General features: G+C 41.0%; 1 protein-coding gene across 2 annotated transcripts in view; it reads left to right on the forward strand.

Moving 5' to 3' along the window:
* ST8SIA6 (ST8 alpha-N-acetyl-neuraminide alpha-2,8-sialyltransferase 6) overlaps positions 1-26,965 on the forward strand; it is a 178,262-nt gene that overhangs the window by 93,134 nt on the left and 58,163 nt on the right. For both annotated transcript variants that reach the window (XM_036345863.1, XM_036345854.1), the window contains exon 4: positions 20,722-20,808. In XM_036345863.1, coding sequence (XP_036201756.1) covers positions 20,722-20,808 — 87 coding nt within the window. The remainder of the gene's footprint in view (positions 1-20,721; positions 20,809-26,965) is intronic.

Consider the following 26,965-nt stretch of genomic DNA (forward strand, 5'->3'; position numbering starts at 1 on the left):
TCATCACTTTTTCATCTTCAGAACTCGTATGGTGATTGTGTTGGAGAGGAAATATGAAAATCTTAAATGGCAGCTTCATTCTTTGTTTATTCATTCTTCTCTCCTGGTGATTTATTTGCATATTGTTGATACTTGCAAAGGAGATACTTAAAATCATATATTTTGCTCTGAAGTACTGCTTGATTTTGGCATTCTATAAAACTAGTCCAGTGAAGTAAATTCGGTTACCCCAAATCATTCTGATAATATAAATCATGAATAGATTTCCGTTTGTGGTATATATTCCTTTTTAACCTTTCAGATCTACTCACTACCCTTTTTGCTCTAGCTGCGTGCTGTAGGAGGCTGATTTCCTTGGGCTACATTAGTTGGACTCTTCTATCCTTTAGCTTCTGGTTAGGGTCAGCCTATGTCAGTCATTGGCAGGAACATAGGAACTAGGAAGAGGAAAAGTTTAGGGTATTTATTCTCCTGGATTCCTCTCTGTGGGCTTGCTTTGGGAATGACTGCATCCTCTATTGAAGGCCATCACTCCTGTCCAGAGGCCTTGTTCTACACAGACAGCCACAGCTTTTTCTGGGTAGCCTATACACTTAGGGTGGTAACAGCTTTCCTTCTCCTTCCCTGTTGCTAGCCATAGAGTGCTTCACCAATCTGTATAACTTTTCCTTTACTCTATCTCACTCCTTTGTAAATACATTTCCCATTCTCTCTTGGTCTATGGTTAGTCTCTGCTTACAGTATTTCATATTTTGTTAAACATACCCTATATAATAAAAGCCTAATATGCTAAGTGTCTGGTTGTCCAGTTGGGCATTCAACCAAAGTGTAATATGCTAATGATATGCTAAGGCCACTCAATCACATGCTATGACGTGCACTGGCCACCAGGGGGCAGATGCTCTGACTAGTAGGTTAGTTTGATGCTGGGGTCCGGCTGATCGGGACTAAGTGAGACTGAACAAGACTGAGTGAGATGAGTGAGACGGGCCAGATCGGCCAGACATGCCCTGGAGCCCTCCTTCGTCCCTCCCTGGCCCCGATCATGCACCGGTGGAGTCCCTCAGCCTGGCCTATGCCCTCTCACAATCCAGGCTGAGGGACCTCCCCACCCCATGCAGAATTTTGTGCACCGGGCCTCTAATAATTAATATAAAAATCCCAAAAGTTAATTGTGTAGGACAAAGTGTTCTTTTTTATAAAAAAGCATTATCTGATTTTTTTAAAAAATATGACAATTTAGAGATTTCATTGGGGCTCTGAAGAAAAACATTGGCATCTGTAGGAGTTAATTTCTGAAGCACTTTTGGACTATTTAACTTGTCAAAGGGACACTAAAAGGTATGGAATGAATAAAAGTTTGAGATTCCTTTCTCCTATGGCAATTGGCAATAACACAGCATTCTAATTAGAAGTTACCATATCACGCAGAGTTGAAAACAATATGAATTGAATTATTCTACCTTTAGTAGATGAAATGTCAGTATGTCAACACTTTTCATAGTTCAGTCAGTCTACCCAATGCATATTTCTCTTTGTTAGCCATTATACACTCATCAACCATTTATTTAAGAAGTATTGCCCAGTGGAAACGATTGGCTATATTGATTGAAAATTTTATAGCACTATATTGATTTGAAGACTTTCTTTTCATGCAGACCTAACCTCTTCAGGGGTTTTGTAGAAACTAGCTACAAAAGATTGTTTGATCTACATAGAACAACACTTAGAAATCTACTTACTTAATATTATTGGGGTATCCCCACCCATTTCAGTAGACAAAAAAGGTTGGTTTTTACCATGAAGAGATGTTATGAAAACTAAATCAGTATGTCAGATACTTAAAAGGGACTAATAATAAATTAATATCCTAAAGGTAACTTTTAGGCATCTAATAAGTACCCAATAAATATTTAATAATTAAATGAATTAACCATATATTATAGTTTTAAAAAACTATATACATCTTTTTTTCTTTTTTTATATTTAATTTCTTTATTGGTTAAGGTATTACAAATGTGTCTTAATTGATAGCCAGTGCTTGTGAGTCTTCATCTCCAAAGAGAAGTTTCTAGAAAAATATTTTAAATTTTAATATATTTACTTAGTATCATTTAGTATGTTATTTATAATTTGTATCTCACTTTGAGTATTATTAATAATGATTTAAATATACATTATTTATTCTTTTGGAAATAACTTGCTGCATTATTTAGTATGATTTATTGTATGTCTTGGGACCAGAAAATGTTTGTGATGGGATTAATTTTCTGTTTCATTATGAAAATAGATGAATTGCAGCATGATATATTGGCAAGAGGGCCGGACTGTGAATCAAAAGACATGAATTTAATTCTCAACTCATCCATTTTATAATACAATATTGAGAATCTGTTTGTCTTCTCAGAACTTTTAGTTTTGTCATCCATGAAAACAGGGCTATTCTCATAGGAATAGCTGTCCCTCAATATTGTGGGGAGGGGGACTATCCTTTGTAATAAAAAACTAGCTGTAAATATAAATTTTCAGAAAGTATGATGTGATTTTTAGAGCATTTTACTTAACAGGAAACTTCTATAGAGATGCATTTATCCCACAAATTAGTCCACACTTGTAGCACATCTATGATTTCTCCTCCTCAGATGATTTTCCACTCCAGCAATGCTCCCTTGTTACAAATCAAGATGGTACTGTAGCAATTTCAATTTTCCAAAATAACCGGTTGATGATACTTTTTTTTTTTTAGTAGAAAAGAGCAAGCATATAGGAAAAAACCTCCCTTTGCTATTTCTTCTTCTTCAGCCTTTCCTTTATTATGTCAGAGGATAATGCTTAATTTCTAAACTGGACATCAAAAAGATTCTTTGAACACAGCAACCTCAGGAAGTAAATAGCTTGAGTACTGTTTTCTGACAGTAGAATGGCCAGGAATAACTCTTCTTTTGTAATAGGTAGGCCTGCTGTAATATACTGGTTTGGTTTTAAATATTAATGGCTGTAAAGTCATAAGCCCCTTTATGCAGCAAACTTATTAGTAAAATTAGATATATTATGGTTGATATCTTTCAATATTAAGTAAAATTGGAGCCAGCTGTAATTTATAGGAGGATATATATCACTAAAACAAAATGTTTTAAAGACTATTCATATTTTACAATGCACCAAGGCACCTTTATTTCAGCTGGTAATGGATGGTAATTTGAATGTTCTAGAATAAGCTTGATAGAAAGGTAAGAATGATTTCAAAATGACACAAAATGCTTTTCAGGGAAGCCAAAGTAAAAGTATAATATACTTAAGAGCATTTGCTCAAAATCTCAGTGGAAATAAAGTCACCTTTACTTTCTTGAGATAATTGCTCTTTGAAGCTAGTATGATAGTTTGGTAAACTGAGGCTTAGGGCCAAACTGGGTCAGTGTCACTTGATAAGTCTCACCTGACCTTCTCGGCAGGCCTCCATAAGGCTCAAACTGGGGGAAGAGTGAAAAATTTCGAGCCAGGCCAACAGGTTGCCCAATTGTAGTGAAATGTAGGAATAGCACCACCCTGGTTCAAGCTTAACAACTATCTTGGGTAGGAGGGAGCCCTAATTTGTCACATTTGCTGATTCTTTTTTAAAAAATCTTTATTGTTGAGATTATTACAGATGTCCCTCTTTTTTCCCCCCATAGCTTCCCACCACCTGGTCCCCACCCCACCCCAGGCCCTTGCCACCCTATTGACTGTGTCCATAGAACTGCATACATGAATATAAGATCTTTGTCTAATCTCTTCCCGCACCCCCCCCTCTGAGAATCGTCAGTCTGTTCCATTTCCATGCCCCTCATTCTATTCCAGTCTTCAGTTTATTCTGTTCATTGGATTTTTTATTCATTTGACTTTTAGATTCATTTGTTGATAGATATGTATTTGTTGTCACTTTGTTGTTCATAATTTTTTATCTTTACCTTTTTATTCTTCTTCCTCTTCTTAAATAATACCCTTCAGCATTTCATATACTACTGGTTTGTTGGTGATGAACTCCTTTAGCTTTTTCTTGTCTGTGAAGCTTTTTATCTGACCTTCAATTCTAAATGATAGCCTTGCTGGGTAGAGTATTCTTGGTTGTAGGTTCTTGCTATTCATCACTTTGAGTATTTCTTGCCACTCCTTTCTGGCCTGCACAGTTTCTGTTGAGAAATCAGCTGACAGTCATATGGGTACTCCCTTGTAGGTAACTGTTTTTTTCTTGCTGCTTTTAAGATTCTCTCTTTGTCTTTGGCCCTTGGCATTTAAATTATGATATGTCTTGGTGTGGTCCTCTTTGGATTCCTTTTGTTTGGGGTTCTCTGCGCTTCCTGGACTTGTAAGTCTATTTCTTTCACAAGGTAGGGGAAGTTTTCCATCATTATTTCTTCAATTAGGTTTTCAATATCTTTCTCTCTCTCTTCTTCTGGCACCCCCGTAATTCAGATGTTGGTACTCTTGAAGTTGTCTCAGAGGCTCCTTCCACTATCTTCATATTTTTGGATTCTTTTTCTTTTTGCTCTTCTGGTTGGGTGTTTTTTGCTTCCTTGTATTTCACATCATTGACTTGATTTTTGGGGTCCTCTAGTCTACTGTTGAATCCCTGTATATTATTCTTTCAGTCAGTGCATGCTTAATTTCTGACTGATCCTTTTCCATTCTTTGGCATTCTCACTAAGTTCCTTGGAGGTATGATTAAGTTCCTCAGAGGTTTCTAGAAGATTCTTGAGTAACCTTATAACTGTGGTTTTGAACTCTATATCCAGTAGCTTGCTTCCTTCCATTTCTTTCATTTGTGACATGTTTCTTTGTGTATGCATTTTGGCTGCTTCCCTGTGTTTGTTTCTATGTATTGGGTAGCTGCTAAGTCTCCTTGAGTTGATGAAGTGACCTTGTGTAGTAGTTGTCTTATAGGGCCCAGTGGCTTAGCCTCCCCAATCACCTGAGGTGGACACTCTTGGTGCACCCCTTTGTGGGCTGTGTGCATAGTCTTGTTGTAGTTGAGCCTTGATTGCTGTTGGCATCACTGGGAGGAATTGACCTCCAGGCCAACTGGTTGTGGAAACCAGCTGCAACTACAGTGGGAAAGCTGCAAGAGACACCTTATGGGGCAGGACTTGCTTCAGTGGGACTTTAGTGCTCACTGAGTCTGCCCCTTGAGTGTGTCGCTTATGGATGTGAAGAGTTGTAATCTGGTATGGTCTCACACTGACCACTGGGTATTCTGGCTCTTGGATCTCCAAGGAGGAGCAAAGTCAGCCACTTCCTGGGGCCATCCAGCAGGAGCTACAGAGAAATCTGCAGATTCCTCCTCTTTGTATCAGGTTTGGAGGTGCCCAGATGAGGCCCAGCTGTGAAGCAAGGCAGGCTGGTGCTGGTGCCAGTCTTGGGCCTTTTATTGATAGCTCTGGGGTTCCCTGACCCAGCTGCAGATTGTTTGACAGGTTTTAGGCTGAGAAAGGACAGGCCATTCATATGCAAGAGCTGTTGCTCACAGCTTGGGTGGGGTTATAAATTGGGTGGGGCGGTGGTCTCAGGGAAGCTCCAGGGCAGAGAGAACAGAAATGTCTGCCAGTCAGCACTGCACAGGGTAGGTCCCAGAATGGGAACAAGGACCACTAAGAGCACCTTTGTCTGGAAGAAAGCTGCCCCTGCATTCCTTCCCTGATACAGTCCAGTTTCTTCCTGTATCTGTCTGTGTCCCCCAGAGCCTCACCCAGCACTGGAGCAGCACTGGAGCTCAGAGCAAGCAGGAGCTTGTAAATTCATTTCACAGTGCTGGCCTTTTAAGAGGGTCTCTAACATCCTGTGTATCACTCAGCCCCAATCCACACTTGTTTTTATAGTCCACAGTTCTTACTGCATATAGAGACTTCTTTCCCCAGCTCTGGAACCCTGGGCTGGGGATCTGGTGTGGGGCTGGGACACCTTGCTCCTCTAGGTGGCCTCCGCAGAGGTGATCTCCCTCCTGATTAAAAAGTTGGTACACCCAGGTGCCGGACCAGCCCATTCCGCGCCTCTGCACCTCCTACCAGTCTCATTGTGCTTTCTTCTTTACCTCTCTAGTTGTAGTACTTCCACTCAGCCAGTTTTTCTGCAGTTCTGGATGATAGTTGTTGTGTATTTTAGTTGTAATTTTGATGTGGTTGTGGGAGGCAGCAAGGTACAGGCATTTACCTATGCTGCCATCTTGGTTCCTCTCCTGCTGATTCTTGTAGGATAAATACTTCTACCTTTGCCAGTTTCAAGCTACCAATGGTTTAACAACCTGTTCACAACACTCCTGAAAACTTACCAGTCAGTTCTCACAATCTATGAGCTAGCTTGAGCACAATAATGAGAAACAAAGTATGGAAGGAGGGAAGAGATGATCCCACACCCATCCTGTGCCAATCAAGAGGGTTGAGAGAAGAGATTACTCTCAAGGCCAAGAGTTGGCCAAAACAACATGGGGAATTATTGTGTGTTTTTTTTAAGTTGAAGAGGTTATATCTCTACTACCTAGCAATATAAACCCTTTCCTCCATTTCCTATATGAAATCTCCAGCAAATTCGGCATTGATCACTACTGAGGGAGCTGAAATAGGAAAATTCAACATTGATTACTATTGAGGGAGCAATCAACATATGGGTTACTCATTAAGAAAGGGTAAAGTTTAACAGGTTACACACACATGCACACTCCTTTTACTTTATGCTAAGAAATTGGGAAAGTAGGAAGGATGAATTGGGTTAATGGACTGGCTGATGTGACTGACTAGCTACTGAGCTCTAGTCTGAGCCTTTTCAAGGGATACACTGATGGAGGGAGGGCAGAGCTTTACTACAGCTGTGGATAGGAAGAGTGAATGAAAGTCAGCATTGGGGAAAGTTATTAAGTAGAATCCATAAGCCATGGAATAAGTAAATGTTGCTTTGAACTTGTTCAATGTAGTTTTTTACCTCATTAAATTTCATATTTATATTTAAATGTGTATTTCCTGTGTTAACAAGAACAATTAACTGCTGATTGTGTTAGGCTAGAAATTAGAAATGCTTAGTCTTTGAGGGTCCTGGAGGGAAATGCTTAGTCTAGAAGGGGAAGCCAATATGTAAATACAAAATGAAATTCAATGTGAGAAAGGCTATTATAGAAGTACTAGAGGCCCGGTGCACAAAAATTTGTGCACTTAGGGGGGAGAGGGGGTCCCTCAGCCCGGCCTGTGCCCTCTCGCAGTCTGGGACCCCTTGGGAGATAACGACCTGCTGGCTTAGGCCTGCTCCCAGGTGGCAGAGGGCAGGCCCAATCCCTAAGTGCAGCCCCTGGTCGGGCTCAGAGCAGGGCTGATTGGGGAGTTGGGGCGCTGCCCCCTGTCACGCACAGAGCAGGGCCTATCAGGGGGTTGGGGAGCTCCCCCCTGTCACTTACAGAGTAGGGCTGATAGGGGAGTTGGGGCACCGCCCCCTGTCACACACAGAACAGGGCGGATCAGGGGGTTGGGGCGCTACACCCTGTCACACTCAGGGCAGGGCTGATGGGGAGGTTATGGCTCTACCCCGTCACACACAGAGCAGGGCCCATGGGGGGCAGTTGGGGTGCCGCCCTCTATCACCCACAGAGCAGGGCCAATCAGGGGGTTGGGGTGCCGCCACAGTCACACTCAGGGCAGGGCCAATGGGGAGGTTATGGCTCTACCCCGTCACACCCAGAGCAGGGCCCGTTGGGGTGGGGGGTTGGGGCGCTGTACCCTGTCACACACAGAGCCGCAGGGTGATCAGGGGGTTGGGGAGCTCCCCCCTATCAGGCACAGAGCAGGGCCGATCAGGGGGTTGGGGCGCCGCACCCAGTCACACACAGAGCCACAGGGTGATCAGGGGGTTGGAGAGCTCCCCCCTATCAGGCACAGAGCAGGGCTGATCAGGGGGTTGGGGTGCCTTCCCTTGTCACGAACAAAGCAGGGCAGATAGGGAGGTTGTGGCCCCACCCCCTGTCACACACAGAGCTGCAGGGCGATCAGGGTGTTTGGGCGCTGCCCCCTGTCACACTGATCCCAATGCCAGGAGGCCTCGCGACTCCGCTGATCCTGGTGCTGGGAGGCATATTACCCTTTTACTATATAGGATAGAGGCCTGGTGCACGGGTGGGGGCTGGCTGATTTGCCCTGAAGGGTGTCCTGGATCAGGGTGGGGGTCCCCACTGGGGTGCCTGGCCAGCCTGGATGAGAGGATGATGGCTGTTTGCACCTGGTCACACACCTTTCAGGGTGGGGGTCCCCACTGGGGTGCCTGGCCAGTCTGGGTGAGGGGCTGAGGGCTGTTTTCAGGCTGACGGGTGACTGAAGTTCCCAACCGCTCCTTTTTTTTTTTCTTTTTTTTATTCTGTGCCAGCTTTAGCTCTGAGGCTTGGCTCCAACTCTTAGGCCTCTGCTGCTGAAAGCAGGTATCTGGTTTGTTTGGGTTCTATAAGTGAAACACTGTTTCAACTCCAGCTCTGAGATCCCGGCTGGCTGAAAGCAGGTTTCTGGGGTTTTGTTTAGCTTCTATATTTGTAACAATGTTTCAAACTACAAGCTCAGAGGCCAGCAGCGGCAGGCGGGGAATGTTGGAGTTCTCCGTCACTGAAGCAAGCAAGTCTCATGTTCACTTCAAGCTGCCTGGCTGCCGGCCATCATCTTGGCTGGCAGTTAATTTGCATATAGCCCTGATTAGCCAATGGGAAGGGTAGCAGAGGTACGGCTAATTACCATGTTTCTCTTTTATTAGATAGGACTAGAGGCCCGATGCACAAAAATTCATGCAAGAGTAGGCCTTCCTTCCCCTTGCTGCCGGCACCGGCTTCCCTCCAGCACCCAGGACCCGGGTTGGCTTCCCTCCAGCCCCAGCTTCATCAGGAAGGCCATCCAGAAGATGACCGGTCTAATTAGCATTTTACCCTTTTAATATTATAGATTGGTCAAGGCACTGAATGTACATAGGAAGTAGCAGCTTATTAGCTTTCCAGGGAACTCTTTAAAAAGCATATTCATGAAAAAGGTGAAGGGATTAAGTTCAAATTTCCAGTTATTAAAATAGTCATGAGGATGTAAAATACAGCATAGGTAATAGAGTCAATAACATTGTAATAACTATGTAAAGTGCCAGATGGGGATTAGACTTATAGGGATGATCGCTTTGCAAGGTATATAACTGTTTAATCACTATGTTGTATACCTGAAATTAATATAATATTATATGTCAACTATAATTGCAAAATAATTTTTTAAAGCATATTTATTTAAATATACTGTAGGTCCATAGAATTTTGAATATTTGATATTTGATCCCCTAACAGTGGCTGATGTACATTGCTTATTATCTTAGTTACTAGCAGCCCAGTGCACAAAATTTGTGCATGGGGGTGGGTGTCCCTCAGCCCAGCCTGGACCCTCTCCAATCTCAGACCCCTCAGGGGATGTCTGACTGCCTGTTTAGGCTGCAGGTATTGGGCCTAAACTGGTAGTCAGACATCCCTCTTTCAATCCAGGACCGCTGGCTCTTAACTGCTCACCTGCCTGCCTGATTGACACTAACTGCTTCCCTGCTAGCCTGATTGCCCCCAACTGCCCTCCCCTGCTGGCCTGATCGCCCCAAGGCTTTCATTAGTATAGATATGACCCTTCACAGAAAATTTCACTAACCCTGCTTTACAATAAGGGCTTGACAATTGAATCATTGGGGCCAGATACCAAGATTTCCTTTCTTTGAATAGTGGAGGGAATAATTATCTTGTGTTTAAGTTGCCCTGAACATCAAATGAGATAATGACTTAGAAAAGTATAAAAGCACCATATAAAGACAACTGTCTTTTTCATGTACTGAAAAGACAATAAAGTGGTAAAATGAAAAACACTATTTTTATTCTCCCCCTTTACAGCCTTTATTTAAACTTTGAAATTTACAAAAATTTCACTCCTATTTTCATTCAAAATTATTTTATATTAGCTTCAGGTTTTATATTAGTTACAGAATAGTGGTTACACAATCATATACTTTACAAAGTGTTCCTCAATATTTCCAGTACCCACCTGGCATCATACCGATATTACAACACTATTGACTATATTCCCTATTTAAGTGACAATAGGTTTACAGGTTCCTTCCAGTCTTTCTTTTGTGTTGCTTGCCCTTCCTTTCCTCTCTCACTTCTTCCCTCATTTTCTTTATATAGTATCTCAGTTGGCCCTCAAAGCTCAGCGAAGGCACTGGGACATGCTTAATTCATTTTGCAGACCAGGAAGTTGAGGCCAATTCCCGTTGGCTATGGAACTGGACTCCTTGCGCAGGAAGCCCTCACAGCCATGCTCCCCACTCTTCCAAGGGACAGCCACGGGGCAAACAGAACAAACCTCCCCGTCAGTCTTCTGAGCCTTATTCTCAAGCACTTCTTCATCGTGGACACTCCGCATTCTTTCCTCTCCCTTGCTCCCTGCCCCCATTCATTACTGCTCCCCCTTTCTGGGGAGCATGTGGTAGGCTTCACACTCACCATGCAGGCGCATGCCGCCATGGGGCACAGTGTGGCAGGAACTGGGGGCAGAACGGGCACGCACTTGCTTTTGGGCCGCGGTGGGAGCAGGAGTCACCACCTCTCAAGTGTGCAGGCTGCTGGGGCGAGGCCCGGTTAGCGCTGGGAGCTTCGCCAAACCACTGCAGTGGGGTGCCCGGCAGTGCGGCGCCCTCCACTGAGGTGGCACCGCCCCTCAACCCCCGCTCAGGGCTGCGGAGCCATGCTTCTCCACCGGGGCATCCTTCCATGCCAGCAGTCATTACCTCTTGTTTCCCGCTGGGCCAACCCGCATCTTGGGGCCACTGCAGAACCTCACTCTCCATGGGCAAGGCAGATCCCCACCTGCTGGCCCCCTGCCCCAGCCCGAGCCCCCTCCAGTACACCTCACCTTGGCGCCGCTCTGTGCCCCTTGGGCCGCCCACCTCCTGGCCCGCCGCTTCTCTGAAGCCACGGTGCTCTCCCAGGAGCCGCCCCTCAAGCAGGCCAAGAAGGACAAAGCCCAGAGTGAGTGAGTCTTGAACCCCCGCATCCCATTCTCTGGATTTCCTTCCGCAGCTCCTCTCTGTTTAACGTCTTGAATGGGCACAGGGTTCGGGCACCCTGTGGCCCAGCCATATGGCCTCCGGACAGCCTGGTAGAGTCGGTCTCTGCGAACCTGTGTATCTGTGGCCAGAGGCCTGGCCTGGGTCTCAGGAGCCCCATGCCTGCTGGAGAGGGCTGCTGGAGGGGACCAGAGCCCGTCCATCATTAGCTCCCCAGCTCCAGAGGAGGCACCACAGGCTCACATCCCCCGGCTGCCACAGCCTGCCCACCTGAGCCTACTGTGCTCGAAGCCTCGTAACTGGTCATTATGTTACAGAGTAATGGGCAATTAGCATATTCCTCTATTATTATATATGATATCACCAGGGAAAATATAATTTTAGCCCAATAATGAATATTTGAAAGATTTTTGAGGTTTAAATGATGAACAGCAAACTACAACTTAAATGTACAGTGTATGCACCAATACTCCAATCTAATTTGAGCATATCCACTACCCAAAAGATGCTCTTTTCATCTATTCTCCCTACCACTGCATGCCAGCCTTTATATCCAGGTAATCCCTGATATGCTCTCTGTCATTATACTAGTACTAATGACTTTTCGGTTTTCCATTTGTCTTTTGTTCAGTTGATGTGCCACCCATTTTCCTTCCTTTAAAACAGTGGTTATCAACCTTCCTAATGCCACAACCCTTTAATACAGTTCCTCATGTTGTGGTGACCCCCAACCATAAAATTATTTCTGTTGCTACTTCATAACTGTAATTTTGCTACTGTTATGAATCATAATGTAAATATCTGATATGCAGGATGTATTTTCATTGTTACAAATTGAACATAATTAAAGCATAGTGATTAATCACAAAAACAATATGTAATTATATATGTGTTTTCCTATGGTCTTAGGTGACCCCTGTGAAAGGGCCGTTCGACCCCCAAAGGGGTCGCGACCCACAGGTTGAGAACCACTGCTTTAAAAATATTTCCCATTGCCTGTAAACAATCGGAAATTGTTTGCTGAGCAACATTTAACCTTTCTGCAATTTGTTTTTGAGTTTGACACGCATCTTCATCCAATAATGCTTGTAATTGTTGGTCTTCAAAAATTTTTGGTTGACCTGGACATTCCTGTCTTTCTCATCAAAATCATCACTTTTAAAGCGTTTAAACCAGCGTTCACAAGTATCTTGAGATGGAGAATGTTCACCATAAGCTTCCCAAAGTACACGATAACTTTCAGCAGCACTTTTCTTCAAAATAAAGTAATGAATTAAAACTTCCCGCAAATGCTCTTTTTTTGGCACGAAATTTGACATTTTTAAGCGTAAAAATATCTATGATGTTAACACCTTCATAAAATTTGACATAGGAAGGTTTGAAGCTTGTTGTCAATACAACAAAATAGCATACATATCAAATCACATATATATCAACATATGTGTAACTCCATCTATTGAAAAAAATCCGCATTATTAACCGGTACACCTAGCACATTTCCCTAGTAACTAGTATTGTTGAGCATCTTTTCATGTGTTGATTTGCCATTTATCTATCATCTTTGATGGATAATATTCAAGTCTTTTGCCCAATTTTTAATTGGGTTGTTTGCCTTATCATTGAGTTTTAAGAGTTCTTTGTATATACTGGATTCAAGTTCTTTATCAGGTATGTGTTGTGCAAATATTTTTTCTAATCCGTGACTTGCATTTTCATTTTCTTTACAGTGTTTTTTGAAAAGTAACCTTTAATTTTAATGACTTTTAATTTATAGATATCTTTCATAGTTTGTACATTTTGTGTAAAGATGTACAAAACCCACAATCATTAAGATTTTTTAAATGTTTTCTTCTAGAAGTTTTCCAATTTAGTTCATACATTTAGGTTAATGGTACAATTTGGGTTCATATTGTAGATGAAGTGAGGTAAGAGTTGAGAATTTTAAAAATAGTTATCTAGCCAATCATTTTAGCAGCCTTTGTTGAAAAGATTATTCCTTTTCCATTGAATTACCTTGTTGAAAAGCTTTCTTTCTGTTTTTTTTTCTAATTTTTCATTAATTTCTTTATCTGTCTTGACATACAATAAACAAGGCATTGCTCTGATTATTGTAGCACTGTAGTAAGTTCTGAAATAAGATAGTATAACTCTTCCAAATTTATTGTTCATTTTTAAATTTTGTTGGCTGTTCCAGGTCTTTAAATTCCATGTGAATTTTAGGTCAGTTTTTCAGTTTTTCCAAAAAGTACTGCTAGAATTTTTTTTTTTTTCTGCCTACTATCTCTATTATATCAAGTATCCAACCAACATTGCCTTTATTAGTTTTTACATCTGTGTTGCCCACTAGATTTAGTGCTTCTCAGGGGTAGGGTGTGTTTTTTATTCATCTTACTGTCTCTAGTGCCCAATACAGAGCCTGACAGGCAGAAGGTGACCACAGGATATCCACAGTATTGAAGAATGATTTTGTAAGAATTTAGTAAATGACTATATATATATGAATAGAACATTTGCCTATCCAGGAATGACTTAGAGTCCATTCTTTGTACTCAACAAAGGCTTGGCTTCAAATCCCAACTTCATGATATAGACAAATTACTTAACCTCCTTGTATCTCAGTTTTTAAAAATGATAATGGGAGAACATAATACTTACATATCTCAAAGCTTATATGCTTCCCTCTAAGTGACGCCTTTACCACAAAACTCATCCCCTTTCCTGATTTAATTTCTCCAATACTGCCTGTCTCTCTCTTCCTACTAGAATGTAAACCCCATGAAAGCATGGATTTCTGCCCGATTTCACTGTTATATCCCTGGAGCCTAGAGAGTGCTGGTTACATGTTTGGCACTCAATAACTATAATAACCATATAACAGGGGTCTTGCAAGGATTGGGTGACTATATATATATATTACAGCACTGGGCCTGGCACATGCTAAGTATTCAATAACTACCATTATTATAAAATAAAGAGCAGATTAAGAGGAAACATTACAATAGGTTGATATGTACTCAGAAGATACAGTCAGGATGACATGAGCATCTGAACCATAATTTATGTTGAAGGAATGCGTGAAATAATCTGGGGCCCATAGGGAAGTGTTTTACCTAAGGGCATAGAGCCAGTCTGTGGCAGAACCTAGACAGTATTATTATTATTATTATTATTTTTTATTGCTTAAAGTATTACAAAGGGTATTACATATGTGTCCATTTTATCCCCCCGCCCTAGACAGTCCCCTAGCCTCCCCTATCCCCCAATGTCTTATGTCCACTGGTTATGCTTATATGCATGCATACAAGTCCTTTAGTTGATCTCTTACCCCCCTACCTCCTGTCCCGCAACCCTCCCCGGCCTTCCTGCTGCAGTTTGACAATCTGTTTGAGGCAGCTCTGCCTCTGTATCTATTATTGTTCAAAAGTTTATAATGGTCTCTATTATCCATGAATGAGTGAGATCATGTGGTATTTTTCCTTCATTGACTGGCTTATTTCACTTAGCATAATGCTCTCCAGTTCCATCCATGACGTTGCAAATGGTAAGAGTTCCTTCCTTTTTAGAGCAGCATAGTATTCCATCGTGTAGATGTACCACAGTTTTCTAATCCATTCATCTACTGATGGGCACTTAGGCTGTTTCCAGATCTTAGCTATGGTGAATTGTGCTGCTATGAACATAGGGGTGCATATATCCTTTCTGATTGGTGTTTCTGTTTTTAGGTCAGTTTTTCAGTTTTTCCAAAAAGTACTGCTAGAATTTTTTTTTTATTAAAATTGCACCAAACATATAAATCAATTGGGGGAAATTAAAATCTTAATATATCCTAAGTCTTTTTTAACCTATGGAGATGGCATATTGCTATATATATTTAGGTCTTCTTTAATTGCTTTTAGCAATTTTTGTTCATTTAAGTGTATGGGTCCTGCACATCTTTGGTCAAATTTATTCTTAGGTATTTTATATTTTTTTATGCTACTATAAATTGAATTGTTTAAAATTTAATTTAGGTTGTTTGTTGCTAGTGTATTAAAATATAATTGATTCAATATGTTGATCTTGTATCCTGAAAAATTTTCTAAAGTATTAGTTCTAATAGCTTTTTTTTGTGGATTTCTCAGGAGATCATGTTCTCTCTGAATAAAAACAGCTTAGTTCTTTCTTTTTAATCTGGATGGTGTTATTTCTTTTTCTTGCCTTATTGTATTAGCTAGATGTCCAGTGTAGTGTGTTACAGGGATGGTGAGAGTAGACATTCTTGACTTGATCCTGATCTTAGGGGGAAAGCATTCAGTATTTCACAATTATGTATGATCCTAGATGAAGTGTTTGTTTTTTGTGGATGCCCTTGATCAAGTTGTATAAATTCACTTCTATACTGAGTTTGCTGAGAGTGTTTGTCATGGCTGAATGTTGAATTAGGTTAAATGCTTTTTTTCCCCTTTCTTGTATTGAAAGTATTATTTTTTCATATTCAAGTTATCATTTTCTTCTTCAGTGAGCTCTGGTAGTTTTTATCCTTCAAGTGGTATTCTTTGGCATAAAGTTGTTATTATGCTTTTAATGTCTGTAGAACTTTTAGTGCTGCAACCTCTCTCACTGGTCACATATTGGTCATTTGTTTATTCTCTCTTTTTACCTGATCAATGTGGCAAGAACTTTATCAATTTTATTGATTTTTCAGTGAATCAGCATTCAATCTTATTGACCTTTCCCCGATTTTTTCAATTTACGCTCTTACTCTATTTTTATGGTAATATTCCTTGCTCAGAAATCTACTTTGTCTAATATGAATGTAGCCACTCCAGCTTCATTTTAATTAGTTCTACTGTGGTATATCTTTTCCTATCACTTTACTTTAAAAAAATGTTGTTGTTGTTTTTAAATATATTTTTATTGATTTCAGAGAGGAAGGGAGAGGAAAAAAGAGATAGAAACATCAATGATGAGAGAGAATCATTGATTGGTTGCCTCCTGTGCTCCCCACACTAGGGAACAAGCCCGCAACCTGGGTATGTGCCCTTGGCCGGAATCAAACCTGGGACCCCTCCGTCTGCAGGCTGACGCTGTATCCACCAAGCCAAACCAACTAGGGCTAAAAAAAATGTTTTTATTGACTTGAGAGAGAAAGAGGGAGGGAGAAAGAGCTACAAAACATCGATGAGAAAGAATCATCAACATCGATTGGTGCCTCCTGCATGCCCCCCATTGGGGGTTGAGCCTGCAACCCAGGCATGTGCCCCAACAGGAATTCAACAGGTGACCCCTTGATGCATGGGCTCACACTCAACCACTGAGTCATACTGGCCAGGCCTATCATTTTACTTTTAATTCTATTTATATGAAATAGATTTCTTATATATAATATATGAGTGGCTCCTGTTTTTATAAAAAAATCCAATCTGACATACTCTGTTTTGTAATTGGTGTGCTTAGATTATTTGCATTACTGTGATTATTCATATGGTTGGGTTTAAATTTACCATCTTTGTTTTTATTGGCCTACTCTTTGTTCCCTTTCCTTCTTTTTCTGCTTTCTTTTAGATTAAATACTTTTATAATTATACTAGTGGCCCGGTGCACAGATTAGTGCACATTGAAAGGAAAATAATTAGAAGAAATATATTAATATTGCAGAGCAATAGGCAGAGTGATCGGACCCTGCCCGGTTCCCTCAGTGCCTGGGAGCCAGGTGGCAGCCCCCCGCCCCCCCGCCGCCGCCACCACTGGACTACTGGTCATCCTCTGTAGGGCAGTTGGGTTCCCGCTCGCACCCGCTTTGGCCTGGAACCTCACACTCACCTGCTCCACCATCCTGCCACAGTCCTGCTCTGGTTGGGGCCCATCTGGGCCAGCAGTGCCTTTACTATCACCTGCTGCCAGTGCTACATCGCCGACGCCCACCATGTTCCGTGCTGTTCCCTGGTGGTCAGTGCATAGTGAGTGGTTGAACTCCCAGTCTCCCAGTCAAAATCCTGGTCTCCCAGTTGAACTCCCAGTCAACCGCCCGCCCAAGGGGACAATTTGCATATTAGGCTTTTATTATATAAGATTTTAACACATTTTATGGTTTGTTTTATTTTACTGGTTGCTTTAGGTAAACACTATACAATTTTTTTCTTATCATCATCCACTTTGAAGTGATTTATACCACTTCTATCCTCCTACCCATCCCCCAACCCCCTTTCTGGTCTCTATTCTATAGTTGTCATGCATCTATTGCTATATATATTATAAAATTCCTAATATATTATTGTTGTATTTGCCTTAAACAGTCAATTACCTATTAAAGAGACCTAAAAAATAAGAAAAATCTTTTGAATACACTTATACTAGAGGCCCAGTGCACGAATTCATGTACCTTGAAAGGAACTGTGGGCTGCGAAGCTGTGGTGGGCACAGGGGCAGGTCCTGGCCCATCCTCCATGCCCCTGCCCGGCCTCTCCCACTGTGGCCCCTGGTCCCCTGCCTGCCAGCAGCCCCGCTCCCACCACTGCTGCTCCCACGCATTGAGGACGTTGGCCCTGTTCGCACCCGCTGATGGCACGGAGCGATTGGGGTTGGCACCAGCATCGGGTGCGAGTGGGGGCGGCGCCGTCAGCAGATGCAAGTGGCGGCTGCTGCTGTGATCACCCCTCAGGAACAGGGGGAGGTGCAGAAGCCTTCAAGGGCAATCGGGGCCGGCACTGAGCACCGGCAGCGGGTGCAAGCGGGGCTGGCGCTAGCAGTAGGTGCGAACGCCTGGCAGGACCATGGCCCATGGGAGCAAAGAATTTTCAGTAACTACCAGAGGCTTGCCCCAATGACAGCGACCAGCACCCCGCCTTGGTCTAGCTCCCCCACTCATCTTCTCCACCATCCCGCCATGGCTGAGGCCCACCATGTTTCGTGCTCTACCACCTGCTGCCAACACCTGCCATGTTCCGCATGCGCCCCCTGGTGGTCAGCATATGTCATAGTGACTGGTTGTTTGGTTGTTCTGCCATTCGGTCTATTTGCATATTAGGGTTTTATGTACATAGATATTCTCAATGCTCTTTGTTATTTTGTGCCAAGCCAGTTTTCAATCTGGCTTCATTTTTCTTCTGCCTGAAGGACCTCCTTTAATATTCTTTGCACTGCAGGTTTGCTGGTATAAATTCATTTAGGCTTCATATATCTGAAAAAGTTTGTATTTTACCTTCATTTATTGTAAGGTTTGCTAGGTATAGAATTCTTGGTTGACAGTTTCCCCAAATCCTGTTTTTTATTTTAATGACATTGTTTCTCTGCCTTCTGACTTACATTGTTTTTCATAAGAAGTCTGCTGTAATTTTTCTCTTTGTTTCTATGTCTATACTGTGTCTTTTTTCTCTAACTACTTTTAAGATCTTCTCTTTATCACAGGTTTAAATAAATTTTATTATGTGCCTTGGTGTATTTTTTCACCTGTGTTTTTGTGCTTTAGGTTTGTTGAGCTTTTTGCATCTGTGGGTTTATAGATTTTGTTAGATTTGGAAATTTGTCCACCATAAGTTTTTCAGAAAAATTTTTTTTGTCTCTTCTTTCCTGCTAAGACTATAGTTTCACATGTATTTAGCCACCTGAGATTGTCTCGCAACTGAATGACTGTAAATTTTTCATTCAGTCTGTCTTGCATAGGGTTTCTGGGTGTCTACCACCAGGTGGAGATAAGCAGTCTGTGTTTTTAAATTTTTCTTGTTGAGAGTATCATGGATGTCCCCTCTCTATCCCCCCATTGCCCCCTCCACCCAGCTCCAGCCCCACCCCAGGCCTTCACCACCCTATTGTCTGTGTTCATAGGTAATGCATATATGCATCTAAAATCTTTGGTTAATCTCTTCCCCTCCTCCCTTCCGTCTGAGATTCATCAGTCTGTTCCATGTTTCCATACCTCTGATTCTATATTATTCACCCATTTATTTTGTTCATTAGATTCCCTATTCACTTATTTTGATTTTTAGATTCAATTGTTAATAGATATGTTTTATTGCTATTTTATTGTTCATATATTTTTTATCTTTTTCTTCTTCTGCTTCTTCCTCTTTTTAAAGAATACCCTTCAACATTTCATGTAATACTGGTTCATGGTGAATAATTCCTTTAACTTTTTCTTATCTGTAAAGCTCTTTATCTGACTTCAATTCTAATTGATAGTTTTGCTGGGTAGAGTAATCTTTCTTGTAGGTCCTTGCTTCTCATTGCTTTGAATATTTATTGCCAGTCTCTTCTGGCCTGCAAAGTTTCTGTTGAGAAATCAACTGACCAGGAATCAAACTAACAACCTTTTGGTGCATGGGATGACACACGAATCAACTGAACCACCCAGCCAGGGCACAGATACAACTATTTTTAATCTTTCATGTGGTGTTTCTGTGCTCTGCTTCTTCTTTTGTATTTAGCTAAAAAAAAATTTTGAGATTTCTTTTAGCTATTCTTAGCTGGACCAATGGAAACCAAGGGAAAATATTTTTTATTAACCTTGTCAGCAATATGAAAAGAGAGAGAAACCCAAAAGGGAGGTAATTTCAGGGGCAAAGGAGTGCTTGGTTGACTACCTTCCCCACCTATAATAAATACCTCTTTTCTGAGATAACTTTGGAGAATCTGCATTTTTCTATATGGGGATGAAGGGAGTGATTTTCCTGACAAGATTCTTTACTGTCCTCTTTCTTCTCCACCCCCTCACCAACATATACTCTTTCTTCCTGTTGTAGACCTTTGTTCTCAAATTGCTGGCAACTAATGACTAAGGTATTCATTAAAATAAAATTTAAAGGTTTTTTTTTTTATCCAAAAGGATAGTTGCATTTTAAATGATAACCCTTAAAGACTGAAGAATATGCTGTAATAAAAGGAATTGATACTTGATGATGGAATTTCAGGTAGAAGGAAATCTGTGGGGGACTGGGATCCTACCAAACTGTACCACAGTGCCTACAAATTGAGCTCAATCTATTTTTTTAAATATTTTTATTGATTTCAGAGAGGAAGGGAGAGGAAGAGAGATAGAAACATCAATGATGAGAGGGAATTATTGATTGGTTGCCTCCTGCACGCCCCCTACTGGGGATAGAGCCTGCAACCTGGGCATATGCCCTTGACCAAAATCGAACCCGGGACCCTTGAGTCCGCAGACAGATGCTCCATCCACTGAGCCAAACCAGCTAGGGCTCAATCTATTTTTTGAATATACTGTTCAGATTTAAAATTTAGGATGATTCTTTTGAAGAAATTTTATCTATATATCCCAAGGTAAATCTATCAACTTAGACTCTGAAAAAAAATGATAAACTATATATTTATGATAAGCACCTATAAAAATATATTTATTTGTCAATGAGTTGAAGCTAAGATGAAATGGCCATAAGATAGGAATGTGGACTGGTGTGCTGTCATTGTTTGTAATGCTAGATATGACTTATGTACAAATTACACATTCTTAAATCAGCATAGTAATTCTTTGTGAATTGTATGTTCCTAGAAGTTTTTAAATGGGTATACATTTACTTATTTCTCCTTTATTTTAGAAAACACTTAAAGGATTAAAATTAGTATATTTTAAAAGTGTCCTTTAGAACGTGCATATATTTGCTTAGCAGTATGTGAGATCTTAATTTTCTAACTTCCTTAATATTTGATTCTTAGGTATTCAGAGGATGACTATCTTCAGATTATCACAAATATACAGAGCTGTCCATGGAAACGACAAGTAGAAGAATATAAGGATTTTAGGTAAAAGTTTTTTTCATAAATAATATGAGATTTGCTTTGTAGGGAAATAAGCAACATGTTGTTAAAAAGAAAAGTAGAAGGAGCCAAGTGATATTCAGGATGGTTTCATTCTAAGACCCTCTCATGAGTCACATGGCACTCTATCCCCACCATTTACATAGACATTTGTAATTTTGCTACTGGAATTAATTATAAAATTCCCAAGTTTAAAGTGAAAGATTTTTAATGCTTTTTTTTAGAGCACATTGCTTCTTTTTTTGTACCAGTTGTATTTAATGTTTATTTATTTATTTTGGAAATAAAATGTAATAAGCATTAGGATTGTTTGGAAAACAGGGGGGAAAAATCATTCATAATTTCATCATTTTAGAACAAAAACTGTGTTATTTTCTGCATATTCTCTTACAATTTTTATTGTCTTCCTAATACTAGCAATATTCAGGAGTATGAGTTGCTCAAGGTAATAACCTGTGGAGGAGCCATCAACCTGACAATACCAGGTTGCCAGTTGATGATTATAGAGCTACCTGTGCTTGGATAACTTGGAGCCCGCCCAGACAGAGATAAATCATGTTGAATACTATGCTGTGGCGCGTGCATGAATGCTTACGTGGCACCCCTTCCCCCCAGTGCCTGCAGCGAGGCCACAGTCTCTGTGCTTGCTTGGCCTCCATTGCTCTGCTTCGCTTTGCCCACATTCTGATTTTTTATTTGTATCAATACAGGTTTTGTCCTGTGACAAGTTATTTTACTATATTATAATCCAGAAATATGTTTTTGTTTTTCATGGGTCATATTTTCAAAGTTTACTTTAAGTATCATGTCTTTTTCTTAGTATATTTTTATTGATTTCAGAGAGGAAGGGAGAGGGAGAGAGAGAGAACGAAATGTCAATGATGAGAGAGAACCACCGATCAGCTGCCTCCTGCACGCCCCCACTGGGGACCAAGCCCGCAACCCTGGCATGTGCCCTTGACTGGAATCGAACCTGGGACCTCTCAGTCCTCAGGCCGATGCGCCATCCACCGAGCCAAACCAGCCAGGGCAGTATCATGTCTTTTAAAAATCGTATTAAGGACACTTAGCTTTCCGCTGAGATTCTCTGGGAAGCATGTGCTGTTCGGCTTCCTTTACTGTGGGAAGGCAGCTCATCCTGTTTGCATGGTGCTGTGGCTCTGCCTGCCCCCCCTGCAGTCAGCATACACTGTAGCTGTCAGACCAGCTGCCTTTGATTCTGCTGCCATTTTGAGAGGGGTTCTGGTCAGCTCCCATTGGGTGTAAAAGTAACTTCCTGATTGGGTCAAAACTAAAAATTAATATATTCTTTCCATTGGGTAGACCTGTAGATGTTGTGACTTCCTGTAGGATACCATTAAGCATCTTTCACTTCAGGATGAGAGGTGAGGAAGGGGGTTCCTGTTTAACTATTTCATTTCCAGGATGTTTTATGCTACAGTGTGTTATGCAGGGTGGGACAAAAGTATGTTTACAGCCCTAGCCAGTTTGGCTCAGTGGATAGAGCATCAGCCTACGGACCAAAGGGTCCCAGGTTCGATTCCTGTCAAGAGCATGTACCTTGGTTGCAGGCTCCTCCCTGGCCCAGGCCATGGTCAGGGCTCCTGCAGAGGGCAACCAATCGATGTATTTTTCTCACATCGATGTTTCTCTCTGTCTTTCCCTCTCCTATTCTTTCCAAAAATCAATGGAAAAATATCCTTGCATAAGGATTAACAAAAACAAACAGAGAAAAAGTAAATAAATAAGGATGATTAAATGTTTAAAAAATAGGTTTACAATTGTTTGTATGGAAAATAATACATTAATTAATAAATAATAATACAAGCATAAACACTGTTTTGCATACTCACAACTATAAACCTACTTTTGCCCTGTCCTCTATTCTGAATATGTCCCCTCAAAAGTCATAAGTTGAAAACCTAATCCTCAAAGTGATAGTATTTGGAGGTGGTGCCTTTAGGAGGTGATGAGGTTATTAGAGCCCTCATAAGTGGGATTGATGATTTTATAAAAAGACCCCAAACTGCTCTCTCAAGCCTTCCACCATGTGAGGACACAGTAAGAAGACAGACATCTGTGAACCAGGAAGTAGGTTCTCACTAGATACTGAATCTGCCAGCTCCTTGATTTTAGATTTCCCAGCCTCCAGAACTGTAAAAATTAATTTCTGTTATTGCCCTGGCTGAGTAGCTCATTTGGTTAGAGTGTCATTCTGATATGTCAAGATTGCACAAAGGTTGCGGGTCCAAGCCGTAGTCCAAGCACATACTAGAAACAACCAATGAATGCATAAATAAGAGAACAAATTGATCTCTCTCTCTCTCTCTCTCTCTCTCTCTCTCTCTCTCTCTCTCTTTGTCTCCCTCTCTCAAATCAGTAAATTAATATTTAAATTTCTGTTGTTTATAAGCACCCAACCATACTGTTCTGTTATAGTGAGTCAAACAGACTAAGACATGGTCTTACTCAGCACTAGATTTGAGAGATCTTAGTGACAAGGAGACCAGAAAGAAATGACTCCAAGTAGCTACAGAAATCTTGAAAAAGAAGAACAAAGTTAGAGGAATTACAATACCAGATATCAAGCTATACTACAAAGCTACTATACTCAAAATAGCCTGGTACTGGCTCAAGAACAGGCTTATAGATCAATAGAACAGAACACAGACTCAAGAAATTGATCCACACCATTATGCTCAGTTAATATTTGACAAAGGAGTCAAGAGCATACAATGGAGTAAAGACAGTCTATTCAGTAAATGGTGTTGGGAAAATTGGACAGGTACATACAAAAAAAACAAAAAAACTAGACCACCAGCTTATACCATCCACAAAAATAAGCTCAAAATGGATAAAAGACTTAAATGTAAGTCATGAAACCATTGCAATAAAAAAAATTAAGATACTTAGGAATAAACATAACTAAGGAGATACAAGACCTGTACTCAGAAAACTACAGGACATTGAGAAAAGAGATAGAGGAAGATATAAACAAGTGGAAGAATATATGATGTTCATGGAATGGTAGAATCATTAAAATGTTCATACTACTCAAAGCAATCTATAGATTCAATGCAATCCCTATTAAAAAACCACAGTGGCCGAAACCGGTTTGGCTCAGTGGATAGAGCCTGCGGACTGAAGGGTCCCAGGTTCGATTCCGGTCAGGGGCATGTACCTGGGTTGCGGGCACATCCCCAGTGGGAGATGTGCAGGAGGCAGCTGATCGATGTTTCTCTCTCATCGATGTTTCTAACTCTCTGTCTCTCTCCCTTCCTCTCTGTAAAAAATCAATAAAATATATTAAAAAAAAAATCCACAGTGTATTTCACAGATCTAGAAGAAACCATAGGCAACAAAATCTCAGACATCTCTTGTAGCAATATGTTTACTAATATATCTCCTAGGGCAGCGGTTCTCAACCTGTGGGTCGTGACCCCTTTGGGGGTCAAACGACCCTTTCACAGGGGTTGCCTAAGACCATCGGAAAACACATATATACTTACATATTGTTTTTGTGATTAATCACTATGCTTTAATTATGTTCAATTTGTAACAATGAAAATACATCCTGCATATCAGATATTTACATTACGATTCATAACAGTAGCAACATTCCAGTTATGAAATAGCAACGAAGATAATGTTATGGCTGGGGGTCACCACAACATGAGGAACTGTATTAAAGGGTGGCGGCATTAGGAAGGTTGAGAACCACTGCACTAGAGCAAAGTGAGCCTGGAGCAAGTTACTGTTGCGATGGGGGATGGAGGGAAAGCAAAGGCGAGAGACCTAAGTAAAATCAGAGCATCTAGGAAAAATTAAAGGGAAGATATCCTAAAACTTCCAGGAAATCTCCACCAATGAAGCAAAATAAAAAATAATGCCTCTATTATTCTGTGAGCAACAAACCAAACTGAGTTGGGGTCTCAGACAATTCGCTGGTATGATTGTAAAGACAGACAGAAACTCCCGGATTGGAGAGGGCTCTCCTGAGGGCTCCCAGATTGAAGAGGCTGCAGGTCCTGCTGAGGGACACCCACACCCTCAGTGCACCGGGCCTCTAGTGATGTTATAAATATCCAAAAGGCCCTTGGCAGAAAAAAGGTTCCCCACCCCTTCTCTAGATAATGTGGCCCACCTGTGTATACCTGAACTTGGTCAACCTGCTTTTGGGGGATGGAGTGATAAGAAATGTCCTAGTCCTTGATTCTGACCCCAAACTTTTAGAGTGAAGAGGGGACAAGGAGGACAAAGGTTTTTATCTTAGCCAATCAATTCTGTGATTTTTCTAGTCTGTTCACAAGCTAGTTGTCTGAAATAAGCCTAGTATGAATATTGTGGCTTGGTGACATTTCATGAGCCCTTAAGGCAGCGGTTCTCAACCTGTGGATCGCGACCCTTTTGGGGGTCAAATGACCCTTTCACAGGGGTCGCCTAAGACCATCAGAAAACACATATATAATTACATATTGTTTTGTGATTAATCACTATGCTTTGATTATGTTCAATTTGTAACAATGAAATTGGGGGTCACCACAACATGTGGAACTGTATTAAAGGGTTGCAGCATTAGGAAGGTTGAGAACCACTGTCCTAGGGCAAAGGAAACTAAGGAGAAAATAAACAAATGGGACTACATCAAAATTAAAAGTTTTTGCACAGCCAAAGAAACCATCAACAAAACAAAAAGGGAGCCCACTGAATGGGAGAACATATTTGCCAATGATACACCCAATAAGTGGTTAATTTCCAAAATATATAAGGAACTATTTGAACTTAACAAAAGGAAGACAAACAATCCAATTAAAAAATGGGCCAAGGACCTAAATAGACACTTATCCAAAGTGGACATACAGAAAGCCAAGAGACATATGAAAAAATGCTCAGTCACTAATCATCAGAGAGGTGCAAATTAACATGACAATGAGGTATCACTTCACACCTGTCAGAGTGGCTGTAATCGACAAATCAGCAAACAACAAGTGCTGGCAAGGATGTGGAGAAAAGGGAACCCTAGTACACTGTTGGTGGGAATGCAGACTGGTGCAGCCCCTGTAAAAAACAATATGGAGTTTCCTCAAAAAATTAAAAATGGAACTCCCATTGACCCAGTAGTCCTACTTCTAGGAATATGTCCTAAGAAATCAGAAAAACTAATCAGAAAGAATGTATGCACCACTATGCTCATAGCAGCATAATTTACAATAGCTAAGATCTGGAAACAGCCCAAGTGCCTGTCAATAGATGAGTGGATATAAAAACTGTGGTACATTACACAATGGAATACTTCACAGCTGTAGAAAAGAAAGCTCTCTTACTATTTGCAACAGCATGGATGGATCTGGAGAGTATTATGCTAAGCAAAATAAGCCAGTCAGAGAAAGTCAAGTGTCACATGATCTCACTCATATGTGGAATCTAATGAACAAAATAAACTGATGAACAAAATAGATCCAGAGACATAGAAGCATGGAACAGACTGATGAATTTCAGAGGGAAGGTGGAAGTGGGGAGGTAGGAGGGGAGTGATTAACCGGGGAACTTGTATGCATATACGTGTAAACCATGGACACAGACAATAGAGTGGTGAAGGCCTGGAAAGGGAGGGTATGGGGTGGAGAGGATAAATGGAAAAAAAGTAACAGACAAACAAACAAAGGGATCATCTATAATACTTGCAACAATAAGTTAATTTTAAAAATTAAGAAAAAAGATAAAAACAAACAAAAAAAACAAAATGTGTTTATAAATGTAAATTAACAAGCCTCATCATCACTTCTGTACACAGAGATGGTTCATTTAAGTAACACAGAAATTCACCTAAATGGCCTACTCAGGGTCACCTGAGCAGTCCTTTGTGTAATCTGGAAATAGACATTCAAATTGTAAAAATACCATGCAGTCTCATTACAGATCCAAATGTATTGTATCCTTAGCAAGTACCACTGGAAGGAAAAATCATCTTCAATCTATACAGCAAGGGCCCTACCAGTTGGTCTTTCCTCAGCCTCACCAAGTGCCTGCATACCTGGAAATCTAGACTTCAGCCCTCCTCTTTCCTGTCTTATCTGCTCCAAAAGTTGAGTGAGGACAGAACATGACTGTTTTTGAAGATGTTTTATTACTCATTTGATTA

Source organism: Myotis myotis, unplaced genomic scaffold, assembly GCF_014108235.1.
Source record: "Myotis myotis isolate mMyoMyo1 unplaced genomic scaffold, mMyoMyo1.p scaffold_m19_p_1, whole genome shotgun sequence".
NCBI classification, from domain to species: Eukaryota; Metazoa; Chordata; class Mammalia; order Chiroptera; family Vespertilionidae; genus Myotis; species Myotis myotis.